Consider the following 24,570-nt stretch of genomic DNA (forward strand, 5'->3'; position numbering starts at 1 on the left):
AATTTGAAAGGAACATTTTAGGAAAATGTCTAACTGCCGTCTTTTTACACATGCAAATGAAAGACTTGCTGAGATGGTAAAATCAACAGAATTATCCACAGCAAACGAGGTTCTAGAAAGGAATGATAACGTGCCTCTGATGTCATGTTATGACAAAGTTGCCTCCTTAAACCGAGGATTTCTGATGTTTGCCACTTATTAGCCAATTTATAGATCTGTCTTGGAATAATGTCTTAAGAAACATCTCCAATTCCTGTGCACAGTCATTGTCACTAGGTGGAGGTTGGGGTGGGGGTTTGTCAAGATGGCTGCAGTTATAAGTAAGGGCCACCAACGTGCGTGGCAGCCCCAAATAGAAGAGAAGCAACGACAGCCGCCCCTGACATTCCATTTACTTGAGAGTCAGCAAGACTCGGTGTTCTCAGTGTTGACTCCCCTGTCTTCTCTCTGTGGTGTGTCCTTTCCTAATCAGAGGGCTCATTAGTGAGCACCCATGAGCAAGAGGCATGCAGTGTAGCCCAGAGAGGGAGCCCTGAATTGAGAATCAAGAAAGCTCATTGCACTAGGAATTTATCTTTCCCAAGGAAATAATAAAGAAGCTGCATAGAGTTTAGCTAACAGAAGTCCAACTGTGTGTTAATAGTAATATAAAGTTAGAAATAACCTAATATCCCCTAAGTAGGGGATTATAAAGACAGATTTCGTGAGTTCAGATTCTAGTTTCACCACTTATTAGTGCTGAAACTTTGGACAAGTTATTTAAACTAGGTCCCAGTTTCCTAATCTACAAAATTATAATGATACAATCTACTCCACAGGGTTATTCTATAGATTGTGTGTTATATATACAATACTTAATACAATGCATGGTACAAACTATGTGCTCAATAAATAGTATAATGATTTATCACTCCTAATAAAATACTTGTGAAAGTGAAAGAAGCAGCAATTCAAATGGGTCTCCAGGACAACAGACTAAACTGAAGCTATCTTGATCAAAGCAGGCCACTATTAATAAATATTATCTTTTAGTTAAATAAATGAGGTACATTGAAATAATGTAGTAAGTGCCCCTGTTAAAATTCATTTGTTGGGTGAAAACTATCAGTTATATAAAGACTAAATATGGTATAGAAAGTTCACACCACCTATTGAGTTGGTCCCCCAATAGAACAAAAAATAAAAAAAAAAAATGAGAATGAAGTTAGGAAAAAAATATGGAAATGGAGATCAACTAAAATTTCTAATATCTGACTAATAAAAGAACTGGAAAGAGATCAGAGAAGATAGAAATAGGGAGATCAATCATTCAAGAAACTTTTTCAGAAGGAAATAACATGAATTCCAGATTGAAATCTTCTACCTAATGTGAATGAAAAACAAAGAAACAAACAATAAAACTCAAAACACCATATTGAGGCATTTCATTGAAAAACCTCATGATACAGGGATAAAGAGACAAATTTTCCAGAGGAAAAGTAGGATGTCCACAAGGGACACATGGTATCACATATCACATCATTAGCAAGACTGGCCTTTACAAGACACTGGGCAATGACTTCCATAACTGATAGAAAATGACTTTCAACCTAGAATTCCAGACTCAGCCAAGGAGCAAGTGGGAAGACAGAAAAAGAGGCATTTTCAGACATGTAGGTACTACTAAAAATAAATGAGTATTTTTCTCAGGAAGCTAGGATATTTCTATCAAGACAAGCAGGTAAAACAAGAAAAAAAAAAAAGGGATTCAACTGGGCACAGTAGCGCTTATATGTATTCCCAGTGGCTGGGGAGAATGAGGCAGGAGGATGTCAGTTCAAAGCCAGCCTCAGCAATTTAGTGAGGTCCTGTCTAAAAAAATAGAGATATCTAATCTAGGAAAGAAAGTACCTACAAAGGTGACAAAGGGAATTTCCAAGACAATGTTCAAGGAAGGCATAAGAATGTAGCCAATTTTGGGGCCCAGAGAACCATCAGTTCCAATGGGAACAGGCAGGTAGGAGAGCTGCAGACAGTGCTTATTGTATATAGACAGTGGGTTACGTTCCAGAAGAATCTAATGGACTAAAGGTGGTTTTGGTAAAGAGAATGTTGGGACAGGTAGTAAGTAGGAAGGAAAGAGAAAGATTTTTTATTATAAGCATTTTTGTACTAGTTATTCATATTATTACATATACTTAAATTGTTTTGTTGAAATTGAAAAAAAATACCATTTTAAATACGTGCATAATTTTTTTTTCATAAAAACGACTATGGGAGAAATAGCAATATTAAGCTAGAATTTTAGTAGTTAGCGTTCCTAAATAAAAAAAAAATATTAATAATTTTCAATCTAAAACCAGGACTTTCCGTGCTGAAGAAACATTCATGAATCCAAATAAGCTAGACTTTTTGTTTATTAAGAAAAGTGCAAGGTGTGCCTTTATTTGACATTAGTTGGGTGGAATGTAGAAAATTGCCTGTTTTTTCTTCCATGAGAAATACTGCCAAAACCAGTTGTTAAACTAGCACAGACTTAATGACAGCAAGTGTTTAAAAATATATTGGTACATAAATGTGTGCTTGTTTTTTGGAGTTATTTTCCTTAAAACATCCATAAATCTTTTGAAGGTTTTCTATTTTTAAGACTGCCAGTGACTGGCACATGGGTGGGATTTCCGCAAGCATTAAGTAGAGCCAAGTTCTGCAATGTTTGACATCATCACCATTCATTCCTGCTTTGGCTTTTAGATTTGTTAACTAAAGCCTTTCTTCCCACTTCCTTCTCCTGCTCCTCCTTCTCCCACCCTAGGCTCCCAATCATGGCAATTTCAGAGATTTTTATTATGTTCACCAATATCTACACATGTGGTTTATGAGAGATCAGTAATCCTTAGCCTAATATCTACATTACCAGATGAAGCAATAAAATAAAAATATTTTCCATTTACTGTGTGCTACTCTCATTTTCTGCTTCTCATTCATTCCTTTAATTTTCCTCTTAAAAGTGGTCAGTGTTGCAGGCTTTTATAATTGGAAGGGCATTTTTCTGGCTTTATGAAATTGAATAGATGATAATGAAATGAAAACAATCTGAACAATCATAATATACCTCATCTTTTTCTTTTTTCCTATGCTCTTTTCAGTACATAAACTCTGTTTGCCTGAGCCTGACATTTTAGCTCAACCGTTTACTTCTAATTTGCAATCCATCTTTGATTTAATTGCCATAAACCATTTTGTGAGATCTAGTAGCTGTTTCCTGGAGAGCCCTGGTCTCCTGAAACATGCTCTAAGATCTTCTGAGACCCGAGATCCTGAAAAATTGTAGGTAATAGGCAGTGGTGGATAGTTCCTCTTTCTTAAATACTTTAGATGTCTGTATCAAAGAGTAACAGTTGAAGTTGGGGGCCTGTAATCCCACCAGTTTGGGAGACCAAGAAGGATTGCAAGTTCAAAGCCAGCCTCAGCAATTTAGTAAGACTTTGTATCAAAATAAAATATAAAAAAAGGCTGGGAATGTGACTCAGTGGTTAAGCACCCCTGGGTTCAATTGCCCGTAGGAGTAAGTTCACATTCTGAAATTAAATTTTTCCCCAGCTGGGCATCCAGTGATAGACTAATAAGATTTCTTCTTAAGAATAGCAATATAGCCAGATACTGTGACACATGCCTGTAATCCTTGTGGCTCAGGAGCCTGAGGCAGGAGGATCGAGAGTTCAAAGCCAGCCTCAGCAAAAGCAAGGTATAAGAAATTCAGTGAGGGGGCTGGGGCTGTGGCTCAAGCGGTAGCGCGCTCGCCTGGCACGCGTGCGGCCCGGGTTCGAACCTCAGCACCACATATAAAGATGTTATGTCCGCCAATAACAAAAAATAAATATTAAAAATTCGCTCTCTCTCTCTCTCTCTTTAAAAAAAAAAAAAGAAAGAAATTCAGTGAGATCCTGTCTCTAAATAAAATTCAAAATAGGGCTGGGGATGTGGCTCAGTGGTCCAGTGCCCCTGAGTTCAATCCCCAGTATTTCCCTGCCCACCCCAACCCTCTCCCCTCAAAAGAATAGCAGTATGGTCTCTTCTTTGGCTAACTTTTCTTATAAAACAATACCTTTTAAAAATCAATTGTATCTTGTCCTTTTGTTGTACGTGCTCCATCCTGACATGAGAAGTATCCATTTATTCAACATTTACTGCATCTTCTCCCTCATGCCACCTACTGTGGTTGCGGTGGTCAGTCAGACTGTTTCTGTCCTGTCTTCCCTGATAGAATGTAAAGAAGGCAAGAATTGTGTCTGTCTCCTGAAACCTAGGGCTAGCACAGTGCCTGGCACATCGTTTTGGCTCTTGGGTCTCTCCTGAATGGGTAAATCAGTATCAATCACCTGTGTGGTCATTGTGACAACCACGAGAGTTCAGTAACAACCTGACGACAGTTGCAGCTTCCCAAGAAGTCTGCTCCCTTAGGGAAGGGTGTTTTGAAATTACTGATGCTCAGAAGGAGGGTTCTTGTCCCGTGTTTGTATTTTTCTTGGAGCTCCCTTTGTCTCTTCGATATTCAAAGAAGAAGAAATGCTCTTTTCTAACTACTTAGGTTTCTAGTTTTTGATGGGACCATTCATTTATTCAGTGGATAAATCAATAAATTATTTTACAGCATTATTCTTCATGATAAAAAGCTTATAATGTAGTGGGGGGAAAAGAGAGACCGAAATAATTCTGAAACGTGATGATAGAGTGGCTGTGATGGAGCCCTAGGCATTATGAATGTGACCCAGAGCAGAAGAGAGGAGGGCAGGCACAGGAAGCTCTCAGTGGAGGAGTCTGAAAAGTGAGGCTAGATTAGTGGTGACCGGAAGGACTGGTTCAAGAAGAGCGGACATCAGTGGCAAAAGTCTGGAAGTGACAAACAGCAGGAACTGATGCAAAAAATTGTCTTTCAGTGCTGCTGGATCTGGCAGGGTCATGAATGGTGCAGGACAGGTGAAGCCAGGAAAGCAGTCAGGGGCAAGTTAACTCTTGATGATGAGGAACTTCAGGAAGGAATTTAAATTTTATCCACCTGTCTTTTTACATGGTACCTAAAGCCATAAGTTCAGCTCTCCAATTTGAATAGAGGATGGATGTGAGGGGGCATCTGTTAGGGTGGCCCAGGGTAATGATGATAACCTGGGAGAGTGGGGGTCAAGATGGAGAGGAAGAAACAGATTTAGAATCATTAAAGGGTAAAATTAACAAGACTTAGGTGTTGGATATGGGGGATAAAAGTAATAATGGCTTCAATGACAACTCCGTATTTCTAGCTGGAATGAATGATTTCACGGGGGATGGATTCAGACTGAACATGTTCTCCATCCTTTAATGGAAGAAGCTGAGGAGATGATGAGCTTGCATGGATTTGAAGTATCTGGGGGACATCCAGCAACAGGCAGATAGACCCATGTGTGAAGCTAGAGAAAGGAGCTGTTTCTGTCATCATATTCAGGTCATATTTGAAAATATGTGAGTGGATGAGAAAGAGAAGACCAGAGAAATAAGCGCAGAATTGTAGGGAATCTGGAGGAGCAGTGTTCAAAGGTAAGTAAGGTGTGCACTGAACAGTGTCCACTGTAGAAAATAGGGAGGATGTCACTGGAGACATAGGTAAGAGTAGAATAATATGGGGAAGAGAAAGGCGAGGAGAGGTGGTGGTTCCAATATGGTAGACTGTGGTGTGAATGGGAAGTGAAGTGAAATAAACAAGTACATGCCATGGTTTTGAAAAATCTGGATGAGGAAGAGAAGGAAATGTGAGCAGTAACTAGAGGCAGCTGAAGGACCAAGGCTGCTTAGATGTGAGAAGCTTTAACTAGAGACAGACTTGATGCTATGGAGTGGGTGGGGGCAGGGTTGATGCAGTGCAGCTTCAAGGGTACAAGTAAATGTGGAGGCCTTGGATAGGAGAAAGCTCCCTCATTCCCAAGAATAAAAGGAGGGAAGCAGGACTGGCTCATGTAGGGAGGTGAAGATACTTGTATGCAGAAGTGGTTTGTGTGGTTGATGGTGGAGCCTGATGGAGCTTAGTCCTGATGGCTTTGGTGTTCTCCGTGGAGGGGTGTGTGTGTGTGTGTGTGTGTGTGTGTGTGTGTGTGTGTGTACGTAGTTGTTTTCAATGGTGGTAAAATAGACACAACATAATCATATGTCAGTATACAATACAGTGGTCCATGAAGTCTGGTACAAGACTATCCTACCAAGGACCAATTAGATTAATGGGAATGGGAAGTAAGTAGGGATTTTGGAAAAATCAGGACAGTCTGGGACAGCTGGGAAAGGGAGTGGGAATGATTTGCATCAAGGACAAGCCAAAGAATTGGATCTCTGTTGTATAGAGTGCTGAAGGTCCACTGGGGGTCGGACTCCATGTGCTTGTCTTAGCAAGCTTACTTATTCTACGGACAAGCTAAGACACCTTGATATAGGGTCTGAGAAAAAGTGAGTTGGGCAACTGAGTAACTTTCAGCAAAAGTAAAATACAGTACACCTCTTAGCATACAGCAAAATAAATTTCAGTTGGACTAAACAAGTAATTGCTTTAAAAGTGAGATGATAAAATGTGGAATAAAGTATACAGGAGCATTCATATGATGTATATGAAGTCTGAGCATCACTCCTGTTTTTTATTTCATCCAAATGTGTGGAAACAGTACCAAGGACATAAGACATAGTTCCTGACCTCAAAGAGCTCATCATCTAGTTGGGGTAGGGATATAAGTAGATAAGGATCCTGGAGCATGTTAAGATTCAGTGGTAGAAATACTGGGGCTGGGGTTGTAGCTCAGTGGTAGAATGCTTGCCTAACATGTGTGAGACACTGGGGTTCAATCCTCAGCACCACATGTAAATAAATAAAGAATAAAAAAGATCCATCTAACAAAGAAAGAAAGAAAGAAAGAAAGAAAAAGAAAGAAAGAAAGAAAGAAAGAAAGAAAGAAAGAAAGAAAGAAAGAAAACAAATACTGTGCCAACAAATATTTATGGATTCTGCTTAAACACTGCTTGTTGCTAGGTTCAGATAACTTCATAAAGCTTACCACTGAGTGCAATGCCTGTTATAGTGGAAGGTATTTTGGAAGGTATGTTGGAAACACACATCGGAGAGTTTAGATTTTGAGCAAGGATCAGGAAGGCTCAGTAAGGTCACCTGAGTTCGAAGGCTGGGTTGGAGTTAGCTTCTAGAACTGCTGGGTTTAGATTCCAAAATGCTGTTACTTTTAGAGATGGAGTCTCATGTGTTCAGATGAATTCCTTTGGAGCACAATTACCACACATTTGACAATAAAAACTTTTGATTTCTAGTCTCTACAGCAATGTGTAAAGATGGTAGGGTTTATGCAGAATGCTGCTTGTTTTCTGTCTAGCAGCCTAAAGGCTAGCTCATTAAAATTCAAAGATGGATTACATCGTGGGTGGCAGAACAAATGTTTTCTTCACTGAGCAGAACTAAGGCCTTAGAGACATTTCTCCCAGAATCAAGTCACTCTTTGCAGCTGTTCAGTAAGACACCACCCTCCCTGGCTCTGCACTGCACCCATACAGTGATGACAGCAAGAAAGAGAATAGCAAGACTGGTTCTTGACTTTGGAACTGTGTACATATCTTACCTGATTCTAAAATAAATTATTTTAAATATAAAAAAAAAATTCAAAACCCCAAATGTGTTTCTAGTTGAAAGTTTAACCAAGAGAAAAGAATTATTCCGTGGGATTTTTGTTTTTTGTTTTTCTTGCTGTGCTAGGAATCAAACCCAGAGCCTCACGCATGCTAGTCAAGTGCTTTACCACTGAGCTAAACCCAGCCCCCCAAGGGATTTAAAGCATGGTAATTTGAGTATAAGTCTTGTGGGTTATGCCCTGAGAACAAAAGAACAGCAAAAAGCTCAGTGAAAGTTTAGTCTTGTTTCTCTGGTTCTGTTATGGGTGCACTATGGAATAAAGCAATGGTGATGTTCTTATTTAGTCACTCCTGGTTTGATTGAGGGCAAGATTTCCTAGAGTAGGGGAAAGGAAATACAGACGTTGAGATAAAAGAGCTGAAAACAAACCCTGAATTTGATTAAAAGATTTTATAGGATTGCCTATCTCCATGTGTGTGTGTGTGTGTGTGTGTGTGCGCGCGCGCGCGTGTACACACCATGTCTACATATATGAATGATTGTGTGTTTACAGTTTTTCATTACTCTGTTCACTATAAATACCTAGATATAGGGACCAATTCAATAACTGTCAGCTCCCTAAGTACTCAGATTCTTCAAATACCTTTTCCATTAAACTAAATTGGTGCTTCTTGGAGAAATGGCTGGTTATGGATCTAGAGAAAGAAATTAAAGAGGTGAGCTTGGAACATCTTGCCAGACAAGATAGCAAGGAAGACTACTAACAGTCCTATCTAAGGGTCATAGGAGCCAAACTTGAAAAGATTTCCACCAGCCCCAAACAGGACAACTTGAACTATAAAGGTATAACTACAATGGATTAATAGGTCTCAGAGATACATGTCATATACATAAGTATTTATAAGTTCATAATATCACTCATAAAATACAACGTGGGCTGGTGGCACTCAGTGGTAGAGTGCTTGCCTAGCATGTGCAAGGCTTGTGTTCAATCCCAGTATCACAACCCACATGACACAATAACTGAGTCACGTTGGATCTTTCCAATGAACCAATTCATTGTTCTGAAAATGGTAAATAAGAGGAGAGAACAAAACATTAATACTACCTTTGAAACACAAATAATACCACTATGTAAACAAATAGAAAACAAAGCAACTTTTTAAAAAAAATCAAAGTAATTGAGTTAATCAATAAAGAAGGAATAAGAGAAATTAGTTCATCACCACCTTACAAACCCTAGTAAATCAATGAATGTAAGCACTTATCATCAATGGTTGTCAAAAGCCCCACAAGGAAAATAATCAGAAAAGATTGATACAAGAATATCCCACCACATGTACCACGTAAGAAATGTTATGGGCTGAATAGCATCTGCAGTACCTCAGAATGTGACTGTGTATGGAGACAGGGTCTTTAAGGAGTGATTAAGTTAAAAAGAGGTCATTCAAGAGGGTCCTAATCCCACACTAATGGTGGGATTTTATGAAGAAGAAATATGACTGGTATCCTTATAAGGAGAAAATTTGGACATAGGCACATAAGGACAACCATATAAAGACGTAGGGAAAAGAAGCCATCTATAAGGCAAAGAGAGATCACAGAATGAACCAACCCTGCCAAAGCCTTGACCTTGGACTTCTAGCTGCCAGAATTGTGAGAAAACACAAATGCTGCTGTTGAAGTCCCACAGCTATGGTGCTTTGTTATGAGCCTAACAGGCTCATGCAGTAGTCTTGTCCAACTCAGATCAAGCCTCTAGATCCAACCAAGAGTATATAGCAAATGACCGTGGAAAATGTTACATGGCTTCACGAAATGTCATCAGAAAAATATATTGTGGGAAATTGTATAGGATGAATGGCTTAGTTTATTTAATGAATGAATCAGGAGAAGAAGGGATGAGAACTTATAAACTAAAAACAGCAACAACAACAACAACAACAAAACTTCAAGGACTCTTCAATCAACCCAGTTGCAAGGTGTGTAACGTAATTAGATTGTTTCTAATAAACTGTTAAAAAATCATAACATTTATTAAACGTAGACTTTTGAATGCTGAATAGTTGGTGACAATATTAAAGTTTAAGGATAAATAATGGCAGTGTGGTTATAATAAGAAAAAGAGCTTTTAAATTTTATACCAGCCCTGTGTGTGTGTGTGTGTGTGTGTGTGTGTGTTAGTAAGACAAAGATAAAATGCAATTGACTATAAATTGATGATTTTTGAAGTTGAGTGATGTGTACTGGGGAATCCTTGTATCATTTATTAGACACACATTTTATATTTATAATTTATTATATACATTCATTTTTATCTTAAAAATTTTAAATGTAGCTAAAAGTAAATTGTATCAACTTTAACCTTAATTAGTGAAGTTCAAGATTTATCATCTAGATGATAAACTTGTTCGAAACTAAATTGAGTCGATACTGCACAGTTTCTCAACCACCTTTATCCCATGGCTACCAAGCAGCTTCAATAAGAATTGCTGTCCTTCTTTCCTTGTTGCTCTCTGATGCTCACACAAATAAGCAAGCCACGCCCAGGAAGTGATAGCACAGGGAAGCCCTAAACTGCTGGGTGGCCAGAACTTCCTGGATGTCTTCTGTAAGATCTCCCGAATCTCTGGCAATGTCAGGGATTATATTCAACACTCTTTAATAGGTGACCCTAGACAATCTAACATGCTGCATTTCTGGTAAGATTTTGGATAACTGCCTCTGAGGCCAGAGGCACTGCAAAACCTGAAGTGACAGTCATTTCATATAAATCATTTAAAAATACTGGGTGAAAGTCAATCAGCACCTCTGTGCATTTCCACACCATGGATCGACTCTTGGCAGCAGTAACCTCTTGCAGTATGTTGTTCTGCACCAGAAGACAAGGTTCGAGTTAGATTGCATAGCCCGTGCGATGAGAAGAAGCCCAGCTGGAGCCCAGAAGGGCAACCAGCAATGTGCTGGTGACATCACCATGGCAAGAATAGCATTTTTCACATTCTGGAGCACAGGGAAGACAATCTGGCAAATTAATGAAGTGCTCACTTAGGGTAATGTGAGACCTTTCATGTTTCAATTAATTCTTTACTTCACTATAGTGGTAGAATATTTAACAAGGCTTTCAAATAAAAATGGTCGTGTTTCCTAGGAAATAAAAGCAATAAATCAAACCCAAATAATCACAACCTGAGGTCTGAAGCATATGTGCGTGTAATTTACAGAACTGCACAGTCCTTTGATGCTCTCCTTATGGAAGAGAATCAGCACAAGTGGGTGTTTCCTTCTTAAAGGGAAACAAATATCCATACATTTTGTTATTTATTTCTGTCCTTTAAAAAGAGCACTAGAGCAACGTCTGAGATACATGCCCTGGAAATTTGGAAAGACTTCTGGAGTGCTTTCCCAAACACTTCTTTGGGAAGCAATTTCATTTTCACCTTGGAAAGAGTATAGGTGTCATACTAATGTGGGACTACACAATTTTGTTTGTAAATTTAAATAATTCCTACCTACATTTTTGAGATCGTTTGTGCCCATAGACATGCAGACCCATTCATAAAATATTTTCAGACTGTTAATGATGTAAAACTGATGGATGACATTTTTGCTACTTGGGGAGGGAGGAAAATCCAAAGAAAGGATAAAAGATTAAAGCCGGGGCAGAAAATGAACTTCCAGGCCGGGAATGTAGCACAGTGGTAGAGCACTTGCCTAGACATGCACAAGGTCCTAGGTTCCATACCCAGCAGTGCAAAACAAAGCAAAAACAAAAACAAAATCTATCATATTTCATCATGAACAGTTACCTTCTTAACTTTACTCAATTTCTTAGTATCCATTTCACCCATTTATAGGTACAATAGTAAACAAGCAATTGTTTATTTACACCCTAGTTTTGTGCCTTTTTGCCATGTGTCTATATATTTTTAGTTTATTTAGATGTAGATAAACACAATACCTTTATGTTAATTAGTTTTTATGTGGTGCTGAGGATTGAACCCAGTGTCTCACACATATTAGACAAGCACTCCACCTCTGAGCTACCCGCCTAGCCCCACCATGTGTCTATATTACATAGGCTATTAGATCTATGTGGGATCTCCCAGAGGACCTGGTAATGTGTATGCTTGCTCAATAAAATCTGGTTAAAACGTTTGTTGTCTGAAGACAGGAGTAACATCCATAGAGATCCCTTCTGGATCCTTGAGGCTATTAATTGCCTCAAATTGTCCTAACTAGTCAGCCCACAGTTACCTTGGATCTTTATTTAATTAATTTATTTATTTTGCAATGCTGGGGATGGAACCTAAGGACTCTTTGTCAACAAGCTACAACCCCACCCCTTTTTGTTTTTTGTTTTGTGGGAGGGTCTTGCTAAATTGCTGAGATGAGCCTTGAACTTGTGATCCTCTTGACTCAGCTTCTCAAGCAGCTGGGATTAAGGTGTGTGCTACTACACCCAGCAAGTCCTTTATTTTATACAGTTTAAGTGACCACTCAAAGGTAGGACCTCAATTTTTCCAGCTTCCTGAGGACAGGACATAAAACAAGTAAGCATAACACATGTTAGATAAATCTCTCTAAACTCCTTGGGATTTTGATTACTAAAAATTAGCTTTTTTTTTTTTTTATAAACCTCTTTCTCTTTCCACTTCTGAGAATCTCTTGGGCAACAAATATTCAAGGATAAACTCCATTAACATTGAAAATTTTCTCTATTAATAATTGCTGAACATAGTTGCATATTTCTTTAGTTTGTTCAAATACAAATAAATATCAAAATAACCAAGTATTTTCAATAATCTCCATGATAGCTGTTGATCCAGGATCAAATAAGTGTTATCCCAGAGCATTAAGATTAAATGTTTAGAAATCAAGACACAACATTATCACGTACGATTCCATGAAGGCAGAGAGAGCAAAGGAGGATCAACATGTAAGAAATCAGGCTGGTCTCAATGCAATCATGTCTAAGGCTGACCTGGAGCATCCCTAATTTCCTGTCCATTCTTTCTGGCCCTCCCCCTTTGGAATATGCTCTCATGAGAAGGGTCAGGTAATGGTGCCATGTTGCACCTCTTCTGGGCTGTGAGCACCAGCCGCCTGGTTTGGTTGTAGAATGAATGGCAGCTGCAGGGAGAATGGAAGGGAGTATTTTTCTCAGCATGTCTGAAGTCATACCACACGTGTGGCTGCCTGTGTCAACAGCAACCCTGACTCCACCTCTAAGGAAGGCCAATTTAGAAAAGGAAAATATGATGAAACACATCTTTGAAGACCCCATTGAGATTCCCTGGAAGATTCTGACTGAGGTATAGACTACTTCATAAATGTAAAAGATCCTTCAAAAACAGAGGTCTTGTTTTCTTGCAAATGTTCTGAGGTGAAAATAACAGGGAAAGAAGCTTGTCGGTCCAGAAAGCACAGACCTTGCCAAATGGTTTCTAAATGTATTCCTCAAAAATCTCCATGTGCCATCCATGGCTTTTTTATACTTCTGGAAGTGGACAAAGCAGAAATCAATGATGCTGTTAGCGAAGAAGCACGTAAGGAACAAACTTGCTGAGAAACTAGAGAGTCCTGCCTTTAGGTCACAATCTAGATTCAGCACTACAAACAAGAGCAAGCCAGAAACACATGAATGCACAGAGGTACATCATTTCATGTTTCCACAAGGAAAATACAAAACCCCAAAGGGAAGTTTCCACATAATTCTTCTATTTGAAACTCAAGTGAATAACTGTTACTGGCGTCTATGTTAGGCGACTAGACTGACTCACTGCAACTTAAACAGTGACTTTTTTTAAACTATGGAATTCAAAAAGACAGTAATTTAACCACTTATTGGAACTATTTTTAGATGGAACTCAGACGATGTGGGTCAGAAGAGAAATTGCTGTTCCTGGACATGATTGATGCTGGTGGTCAATAGTCCAGAATAACCACCTTATTTAGACCGGTTTGTTTTTTAATACTCTGAGGGTTCATTGAATTGTTTGGTCATGAATCAAAGTGGCTGCCACACATCCATGGTGGTGAGTCTAGGCAGAGTCACCAAAGGCAGAAACATGGATGATCAAGCACAGTGCCACCTCTCGCAGGGCCCCTCTTCTGCCACCCAGAGTGTTTTCTCTGGCAGAAGTGTCCAAATGAAAGTCAAGTTGTCCCATCAGTTTCAGACAGTTATATAAGCAAGGCCCAGCCAGTCTTTTCTGAACTGAGTGCTAAATGAATATCATCATCTTCAGTTCATTACTCTGCTGTCCAGGCTGCTAGGAAAATACTGGTCATTTCTCAAATAACCAATGGCTTTTAAAGAAAAATGTAGATATTGCTGTATTATAAAAATAATTCCTATAGTAAAAGAGATTGTAAATTTTAAATCAATGCCACCATGCTCTAATCCCTCTATTGGCAGTCTCTCTTATTAGGGATGAAATCTTTTTGTGTGTGGGTTTTTTTTTTTTTTTTGTTTTTTGTTTTTGTTTAGTTTCAGGTAGACACAATATCTTTATTTTATATTTATTTGGTGCTGAGGATCTAACCCGGTGCCTCATGCATGCTAGGTGAGCACTCTGCCACTTAGCCACAACCCCAGCCTTTTGTGTTTTTATAGATACAAGTAAAATTGAAAATGTGTTCTATATCAGGAACTTTGTAGACATTAAGGAAACATAAAACTAAAACATGGGCTTGGGGTGTAGCTCAGTGGTAGAGTAGCTGCCTAGCATGCATAAGGCCCTGGGTTCCATCCCCAGTACTGCAAAGAGGAGGAAACAGTTCCTTTCCTTTACTCACAGATTTAACTCAAGGTGAGTCAACATGATACCACCATATATATTAGATATGACCAATGTTCTGTGGGAAAAAGGGGAGGGAATCATTGTGGATAGACATCAAGTGATGCTTTCCATTGCTTCTGGGGATTTGAGATTCCAGGGACATATGATATTCTGAATTTAGATCATAAAATATTTTAGCACTGAAGTGAGAACTAAATATATGTAACTAAGTATGTATTCTTTTGCAAACTAATTACTTCTTTTCTGGTTTTTTTTTCATTAGAGCATTATAGTTATACATAGTAATTTGGTTCATTTTGTCAAAATCATACATGCATGGAATTTAAATGACTCCATTTCAGGCCCCGTTCTTCCCTCTTTCTCTCTCCCCTCCCTCCCTCCCTCCCTCTCTCTCTCTCTTCCTCCCTCCCTCCCTCCCTCCCTCCCTCTCTCTCTCTCTCTCTTCCTCCCTCCCTCTCTCCTTCTCTCTCTTCCTCCCTTCCTCCCTCAGTTATCCTTCCTCTACTCCATTGATTTTCCTTTTATTCATTTATTTATTTTTGATTGGTGCTTTTACCTATCTATGTATCGAGGTGAAATTCCCTGTGGTATATTGATATATGCACATAGTTTGGTTTAATCCTCCCCTTTCCCTACCCTCCCTCCTTCCCCACCATGTCCTTCTCCTACTTCACTGATCTTCCCTATATCATTACAATATCTGATCCCCCCTCCCTTTTACCCTTATTTTGCTCTAGCTTCTGCATATGAGAGAAAACATTCAACCCTTGACTTTCTGACTCTGGCTTATCTCACATATGCTCCATTTCCATCTGTTCACCAGTAAATGCCATAATTTCATTCTTCTTTATGGCTGAGCAAAACTCTACCGTGTATATATAACACATTTTCTCTATTTATAGAATTACTTCTATAAAACATTAAAGAAAAGTGGCACATTTGCATGAAATGGTTTTCTCATTCATCATTAATCAAGCTAATCTAAACCATTAGCAACACCTGTTCCATACCTTCTAACCATCAGGTATTTTGCCCTTTAAACTCTCTTAAAATTATTCCCAGCTATATAGCTGTATTTGTAAATAGTAAAACTCAATAAATTCACCAACAAATAAAAGACTGTAGGGAGCTACTCCTTTGTTCTTGGGAGAGAAAAAGGAGGTTACAGAAGCAGGTGGGTGGGATGGGAATAGAGAGAAGTAGATGATCTGTAAATTCACTAGGTCTGTTCCCGCCGCCCCCCACCCCGTGCCCTCCCCATTCTCCCCCATTCCCCCGCCCCCCTTATTCCTCTATCCTGAGAATAGTTGTCAACTACATGTCAGGCAAGGTAAAGGTTTTGGGATTCCAACATGAGACACATTCTGAACCCTTTGAGGAGCATTGATTTGGATGGGTAGAACGGGCTGAGCTGGAAATTTCAGAATATTCTAATAGTTTTAATAAAGCGAGTCAAATATCATGAATTATTGGAAGAAAGAAAAGGCACTGGTTCACAGGAATGAGGAAAGTCTGGCTTGGTTTTATGTTTTCATGCTTTGGCAGGGCTGGGGATGGAACCCCGGGTCTCTCACATACTAGGGAAGCGCTCTGCCACTTAGCTACAAACCAGTCCCAAGGTGACATTTCAAGCTCCATTTTGATAAAGGAGGAGGGAGGGGAATGAATCACAGCTGAGGGAACTGGCTGAAGGTCTGAAAGAGCCGCTTCTTTAGTGTTCTCAGAATTGAATGAGGAAGGAAGGAGGAAGGGCCGTGTGTGTCTGAGGGCAGGGATGGGGCCGAGGAGAGCAGGCCAGGAGGCCCATCAGTCAGACCATTTTAAGAAAGAAAGAAAAAAACCAAACAGCAACAACCCTGACCCTAACCCTAAGCCTCACCCGTGTGCTGTACTAAGGAGTCTGGACTTTATTCTGGGGCCAGGGGATGTCAGCGAAGGGTTTGCTGGAGAGTGCTTCCCTCCCACCCAGGGTGCCTGATTCTAAGGCATGGGAAGGGAGTGTCTGCCTGTGTGCTGTGGGAATTCCTCGCCCTCTGGCTCCCTTCAGCTCTCTGCTCAGGCATGACCTCCTCTTCCCCTCCCGCCTGCCCCCACAGAAAGAGAACGTCCAGGATTTTCAGTTCCTCCTCTGCTTTTATTTGGCCTCACAGAACCTCCCACACAAAATACTTGCTTGTTTCTTTGTCTTAATAGCTTGTCCTCCCAGGGCTGTGGTGCTGTGCCTGGTATACTATACAGAAGTGCTCACGTATTCCAGAGTGGGGAGCAGGGCTACAAACCTTGGTCCAAACCCCTTGGTGCTGTAGTTTGGATCTTGAATGTCCCCAAGGGCCCACCTATCAAAGGCTCAGTCCCTGGCATGGTGCCCTCTCAGAGGCAGAGGTGAGGTCTTCAGGAAATTGGGGGGCAGTGTCCTTAAGGAGAGTGTTGGGACCCCACCCTCTCCCTCTTGCTCTCTTTCACTTTCCAGTCATGAGGTACATGGTGCCACACACTTGCACCATGATGTGCTGCTTTGTCATAGGCCTAAAAACAGCAGTCCAACCAATTATGGACTGGGACCTCTGAAACCATGAACTAAAATAAACCTTTTTTTCCTCTCTATAAGTGAATTATCTCAGGCATTTGTTACAGTAACAGAAAGTTGACTAACACACTTGGGAACTCATGAAACTGAGATTCTAGAAAGAGAATTTTGTGGTCACCAAGAGGCTGTGATTTCCCAGGTCAAAGAATGACGGGAAAGAAGTTCCAAGAGATATTCTCAAATCTTCTGAGATGGCAAATCCTTACCTGTACAATTCTTTTTCTGTCTCTTCCCTAGAGCTGGGTCTTTTTATGGGAAGGCAGGGCTGAGGTAATGTTCTAATTTAAGGTTTTGGGAACCTAGCCAAGGATCTCACTGGAGAAAGAGAATGAAGCATAGAACTTTCCTCAAAAATATTGCCCAATGCCAGAGTTTGGAATCACAAAGTTGGTGTTTTATTGAATGCCCATTGGACCTCAAAATGGGCAGGCCATGACCTTCAGAACTCCTGGATCTCATGAGGTCCCAGCCTTACCAGCCACCTTCAACTTCCCAGCATTCTTCATGCTTGGCTCTGAAAGGACATGAGGGGGGATCATGATACACCAAGATTCTTTTTTGCGGGGTGGGTATCAGGAATTGAACTCAGGGGCACTTGACCACTGAGCCACATCCCCAGCCCTATTTTGTACTTTATTTAAGGACAGGGTCTCACTGAGTTACTTAGTGCCTCACTATTGCTGAGGCTGGCCTTGAACTTTCGGGATCCTTCTGCCTCAGTCTCCTGGGCTGTTGGGATTACAGGCTTGTGCCACTGTGCCCAGTAATCATCAAGGTTCTTTTTTTTTAAAAAAAAAAATTTTTTAAATTGTTGATAGACCTTTACTTTATTTATTTATTTATTTATATGTGCTGCTAAGAATCTAATCCAGTGCCTCACACATACTAGGTAAGTGCGCTACCACTGAGCCCCAGCCCCAGCCCCTCATCAAGCTTCTTAAGTGTCCATTTGGTGGTTCTTTGCATCTTCAGCAACTGACTGTCCAGTGATTTAGAGCAGGGAAGAGTCCAGAAACTTCTCAGAATGCTAGATGATGGGTCAGGCCTTTAGTTTTTTCAAGTCACTTGGCTGGAAATCACCTCAAGTCACCAGAGAAATGCAAATCTCAACTCTGAAAACTCATGGCCTTGGTAGACCTTTTCCCTTGGAGAACCAACCAGTTTATTCCTATTTCAGGCAACCCAAGCCTTTTATCCTGGATAAGCAAGGAAGACATGGTCGTGGTTTTATTGCCTGGAATATGAGTGATTACGAAGACTCCAATCAGAGAAATTCCAATCGGGCTCTTATGGTTAGGCAGAGTAAATCACCATTACCAAGAGTTTCCAAGCCTTCCAGGTTGCCAAAGATATCAGAAAAGGAAGAGGTATGACCTGTTGTTTTTCTAAGCATCATAGAAAAAAAAATCAGCCTGTTTTAACATACAAAGTCAAGAGTGTTGTTTAGTATTAATACTAACAGTTTTATAGCTCCTTTTAGCTTTCTCAAACCACGTTGTGATCTCTATTGGATTTCCATAGTAACATCTGTTCAGTGGATAGGTGGGTCTTTTTCCCATTTTACAGCTAAGGAAAACCAGCAGTTTTGTAGGCCAGTCCTTAGAATGGTTATTAATTGCCTGATTTAACCTGGAGAGAATGACCACCCCTTGGTTTCCAAAGACTGAGAAAACAGTTTATAAAATGAACGTAAATCTGTAATTCCCTCTAAAAACCTCACATACTGGTTAGCGTAGTAAGAATATACTAGTTCAAAATGGAAGTTTTCCCCTGCTTTGCCATCTAGGAAATCTTGGGCAAGTTGCATAATTTTCTTAAATTATTTTTTATAAGTCAGATAGGAATATTTGGGTATTGTTCTGAAAATTTTGTAGAGTTAAAATGAGAATCAAGTAAATACTGTCTAAAAGAAAAAGAAAGAATGAATGCATAAGTATGTATTCAACCATGATTTCCTATATATAGACCACTTTCTTATTTTAGCTTTCTGCATAATCCAATAGCACAACTACCTTTGTAGTCATTTAAATATTGTTTGACAGCAAATTTCCATGATAGAAAAGGAGATAGATCAGATCCATTCAGAGACCCCTGTCCACACACACAGAGTTGTCTTGCCCCATTGAAGAATCTTACCAACTCACTAGAATATTACTTACCCTGTGTCACCAGAGATCTGATTCCTCAGCAATTAATTATGTCTATTTGAAAAATTCTGCTAGGGAGCCATAGTAGTCCTCCTTGGTAGGTCCTGACCCCGGGGACACTTTTATGGAAAAGGGGAGCAGTCCAATCACTAACATTTCTCTGTGGTTTGAGTTCAATTCCTGGTAACCATCCCCCAAAAAAGAATCTTGATGTATCATGATCGCCCCTCATGTCCTTTCAGAGCCAAGAACGAAAAATGCTGGGAAGTTGAAGGTGGCTATTACGGCCATGAGGCCCATGAGTTCTGAAGGTCATGGCCTACCCATTTTGAGGTCCAGTACCAAAAAAGAAGAAAAGAAAAAAAAATGTTTAAAAGATTTATTTTAAAATTTCAAATTTACTGAGGACATTGCAAGAACTCCTCATATACCCTTCACCCAGACCTACAGTTGTTAATTTTATTTGGTTTAATGTTCTACCTCTCTCTCCCACCCCTACCTCTCTTTCTCTCTCTCTCTCTCTCTCCACACCCCTACCCACACCCACACTCACTTGAGAGCTAATTGCAGATATGAGGCTATTTTATTCCTCAATACTTCAGATTGTATTTCCTAAGAACAAGGCTGTTCTCTAATATAACCACAGTTACAATTTTAATATTCAGGAAATTTAACGTTGACACATTAAAGTGCATAATAAAATTTTATTAATTGATCTTATATTTTTCCCTGATCCAGGTTTCATGCTAGGGTCATGTATTATATTCAGTTCTCACCCCTTTGGTCTTGCTCCGTTTGGAAGTTTCTCAGCCGTAGTCTTTTACCACACCCCCATTTTTGAAGATTACATGCTGGTTCTGTAGATTCTTTCTCACCATAGGTTTTTCTGATGCCTCCTCATGAGTGGATTCAGGCTGACAGGAAGCCCAGACCCATGGAGCATCATTCTCAGTGCTTCACATCCATATGCACCAGATGTGGGCTTAACTCAACACCCATGAAGGTAGTTGATCACTTGGTCCCACCTCTTCCCTTCTACAGATAAACAGAATACTGTGTCATTTGAAATCATCTTTTTCACCTAGGCTTTCTTCTAAATTTCCAGACATACATAAAAAACTGTCTTCCAAGTCCACTTTTTGGACAATCCCAAAGAGTTGTGCATATTCAGTAAGTACTCACCAATACCTCTCAGTATAAATCCTCTCCTGGGGAAATAATGAAGCAAGTGTTCCCATGTATTCAAAAGCAAATAATGAATACCACACGGGGAAAGCCTCCAACATGGTGCCTCACCCTGGGCCATCAGGGAGTGGCGGCCATTAGCACTCTAACCTGAGATGCTGGTACATTTTCCACTTTTCCTCTCCAAGAGTGAGAAGCATGCACTGAAAGAAGTAAAACTTTATCTTAGGAGGGCCTGGGGGGAAGTTTAAAAGCATAAACCTCTACCCTATCCCATGTTTTCATCCATTATAGAAATGGATGAAAATAGGGATGTTTTATATTCGTGCTCATTTTTATTTTTTACTTAAAAACTGGAGAACTTAATTATCTTTCTAAAAAAGTACAGTTGATGATATTTAGCAGTATATATCATTCTTGTACACATTTACCCCAAATGCTTTTATGGATATTTTTTAGAATTCAATTGGACAAATTACTTCTAAATTATTTTTCTTGCCAATCTCTCTTTTTAAAATCACAAAACGTCTCTCAAGTTCTATCTTCTATTCATTTGTTATTTTCCCCTTTTGATTTTTGTTAACTTCTTTCTCCAAATTAGTAATAGCTATCTAAAGGCAGGATTTATGGGCATTTGATACTTTTAAAATCATCCACTTCTATTTTATTTCCTTGCTTGCAAATATTCTTACTCCCCTCCACCTCCATTGCAAAATATGGACATAAATATCAATGATTGATACATTCTTCCTCCACTTACTCACTCAGTGTGAGTTTAATAGTAATCTCACTGGTTGTGATGGCACATGCCTGTAATCCTAGCAGTTTGGGAGGCTGAGGCAGGATGATTGTTAAATTCAAAACTAGCCATAGCAATTTAGCAAGGCCTGAAGCAACTTAGTGAAACCCTGTTTCTAAATAAATAAATAAATAAATAAATAGGCAGGCTGGCCTGGGCTCAGTGGTTAAATGCCCCTGGGTTCAATCCCTAGTGCCAAAAAAAAAAAAAAAAAAAGCTTCTGCAGTTAGTTGATGCTAGTCCAGGGATCTTGAGTAGCAAGATACTAGAGAATCTGACAACAAACTGAATTTTGAGCTGGGAACAGAAAAACAAAAAGGTGATACATTTGAGATGTAAAGTCAGTTCAACTGCACTCTGTGCTCACTGGTCCTTGGAAAACTCATCTACCATGGGAAGGAAGGAGGTGGATGTTGGGTCCTCAGCCCTCAGTGAGAGTGGCAGAGAGCAGAGAATGAATGGGAGGAAAAGAAAGTGAAGGTCGGTCAAGTAGACCTCTCTAGAAAATCCCTAGTTATCAAAGGAGAGAAACTAGGGTTTATTATAGATGAAACTTTTTTTTTTAACTCTTTCAGTAGAAAAAGTCAGCAGAATGAGAACTAAAGATGAGAGAGAATGAGATAACTGAGTTCCAAGTTCCCAAAACACAGAGGAAGATGCATAACTATTAGGAATTCACACACAACTGTAGGGATGAATCTTCATAGGAAGGGAACTTTTTTCTTCCACTTTTAATGATGTTACCTCCTTCCTTTCCATCTATTATGGTTAGATGTCTCACACAAAAGCTCATGTGAGACAATGCAAGAATACTCAGAGGCGCATTGATTGGATTATGAGAGTTTTAACCTGATCAGTGGATTAATCCACTGATGGACTAACTGGGTGGTAACTATGGGTGGTAACTATGGGCAGAGTGGGTGGTAACTATAGGTGAGCAGAAGGAAGTACGTCACTGGGGGTGACTTTGGGGTTTGTATTTTCTCTCTGGTGAGCAAAGCTTTCGCTTGTCCTGGTTGTCATGTCATGTGCTATTTCCTGATGTCACATACTTCTGCCATGATGTTCTGCCTCACCTCGGGCCCAGAGCTATGGAGTTGGCCATCTGTGCACTGAACCTCTGAAACTAAAAATAAACTTTTCCTCCTCTATGCTGTTCTTGTCAGGTCTTTTGTTCACAAGGATGAAAAAGACAAACCAAAACTTCAATTAAAGGGTTGTTTCCTTTGTTTTCCAACTCTTTTCTGCAGCACATATTCAGACTGTGTTACTTGTGAAAAGGATAACAGTACTATTTACAATGTGAAAACTCTTTGCTTGAAAGTCTACTTCTTATAACTTGGAATGGCTATTCTGATCCTAACAACTCTCCCATATTGGACCATTCTAAGTGTTACTGGACTGATCTCTTCTATAACTTTATCAGTCAGAGATCTCCAGAGAACCAATGAGATGCATGTGTGTATGTGTTTGGAGAGTGAAGGACAGAGGTGTTTTATAAGGAACTGGTTTAATTTAACAAATCCAAAATTTGCAGGGAAGGCAAAGCAGGCTGGAGACACAGGGAAGAGGTGATATTGCAATTTGGATAAAGGCTGTCTTGGGGCAGAATTACCACTTTTTTAGGGCATCTATTTTTTCTCTTCTAAGTCCTTCAAGTGAATGGATGAAGCCCACCCACTTTATAGAGGGTAATCTGCTTTATTCAAAGTTTACTGATTTAATATATTTTTATCTTAAAAATTATCTTCCTAGTAGCATCCAGATTGGCCTTTGACCAAAGGCTGAGTATTGTCATCAAGCCCAGCTGACACATAAAATCCACCATCACAGTGCCCATTTCACCCAGTTGAGAGAATTAAATGAAAGGATCCAGGCACCAAGGAACCAAAATGTGCTGTGGGTGTACATGTGTATTTAAGACCTTTATTGATGGCACACTTTTAAAAACTGCTTCAGGGAACATGGAAAACACTTGAAATTTTCAACCAAAAAGAATTTTGACATAACCTAATATAACTTCTCCCTAGAATCTTTAAGATAACCTAACAAAGTATGCTATTCTTTGGTTCAGAAGTTCATTCAATGGCATATTTCTTCTTGAGACAATATATTAGCAAAGTAACTCATCCCTTTTCTTAGTAAATATTTTTAATACTCCTTTATTATCTCAAAGTAAAATTCAGAAAATATAAGTTAACAATTTATAACACACAAATGCAATCCCCTAGATTGTAATCCCCTGGATGTACTGTTTAAGAAGTCACATTTTACAGGATATTCTGATGCACCGCTGTGGGACGCCACCACCTGTAAAGCTGCTTGAGTGGTCTTTTACTTGGTACCGAGCCATGCGGTACTTGGGTCTCCTCTTGGGAACTATCCCAGCATTCCCGTATGTAGACTGCCCAAGGCATGAGATCGCTGCCCTTGCTCTACTAGTGGGACAGGTCTCCTAGCACAACCCATCAGGAAATAGACAGCCCACCCCCTACCTTATTTGATAAAGAACATTCCATGGAAAAGCTCTGATGTTGCCCCCTTATAAGTAAAGCAAGCGAGGACCCTCCCTCTCTCTTTCCAGTGTGGAAGTTCGATTCCTAAGATCAGAGAACCATCCTACCCCTGCTTTCTAAAATTACTTCCTGTGTCCTGTGGTTTCTTCGCATCTTCTCTTTTTTTAGCTTTTATTCCACAGTTGTGGGTGCAAGCAACACCATCAAAGTTGAAAATACGATGAAGCAAGCTGGGTATGTAGCTCAATAGTAGAGCACTTGCACATTTGTGTGCACACACATACACACAGAGAAAATACAATGAGGTGGACAGATGCTTACATTTGTACTAAGAATCTTTATGGATGTCATAGCTATAAATGAGAACTGTGGAGATGTACTGCACTGCTGACTTGAGTTCCATGAGTGCTGTGGCTGTTGGTAACGTGGTTTTCCACAAGTACTCGATTCTTTGTAAAGACCTAGTGAACAATTTTTGTTAAAATCTTTACAGAGTAAAACCTTCCCTTCATGTATACAACAATTGCATCCCTGGAAAATTCAGTATATACCCAAATCATGTACAAAACCCACTGTGCTTTTATATAAAGCAGAACTCAATTTTCAGGTAAGATAATTTTTAAGAGGGCTTTCACCCACATGAATGTCCAGAGGGCATTTGAAGGTCTGCTGGTCCTGGGGCTATCTCACATGTTGCAGGACATTTCACGGGTCACCTTGCCCCCCACTCCTACATGCCGTGCAGTAGCCCTCACCTGTCAGTCTGCTAATCAAAAATGTCCCATTTCCAAAACACACCTGTGGAAAATCATTGATACATATAATGAACTTGTTTCTTATAAATGAGACTCTAGATTTAATTAAATTCAACAAATCACATGCAGCGCCAGGAAATGTTCAAGA

At 39.7% G+C, this 24,570-nt stretch overlaps 1 protein-coding gene across 1 annotated transcript in view; it reads left to right on the top strand.

The window, feature by feature from the left end:
* Spmip2 (sperm microtubule inner protein 2) overlaps positions 1-18,393 on the top strand; it is a 40,560-nt gene extending 22,167 nt beyond the window's left edge. Inside the window, exon 4 of the mRNA XM_077110157.1 lies at positions 18,198-18,393. Within this exon, the coding sequence (XP_076966272.1) occupies positions 18,198-18,393 (196 nt within the window). The remainder of the gene's footprint in view (positions 1-18,197) is intronic.
* Positions 18,394-24,570: the final 6,177 nt, after the last annotated feature.

The sequence above is a fragment of the Callospermophilus lateralis genome, chromosome 8 (assembly GCF_048772815.1).
Source record: "Callospermophilus lateralis isolate mCalLat2 chromosome 8, mCalLat2.hap1, whole genome shotgun sequence".
NCBI classification, from domain to species: domain Eukaryota; kingdom Metazoa; phylum Chordata; class Mammalia; order Rodentia; family Sciuridae; genus Callospermophilus; species Callospermophilus lateralis.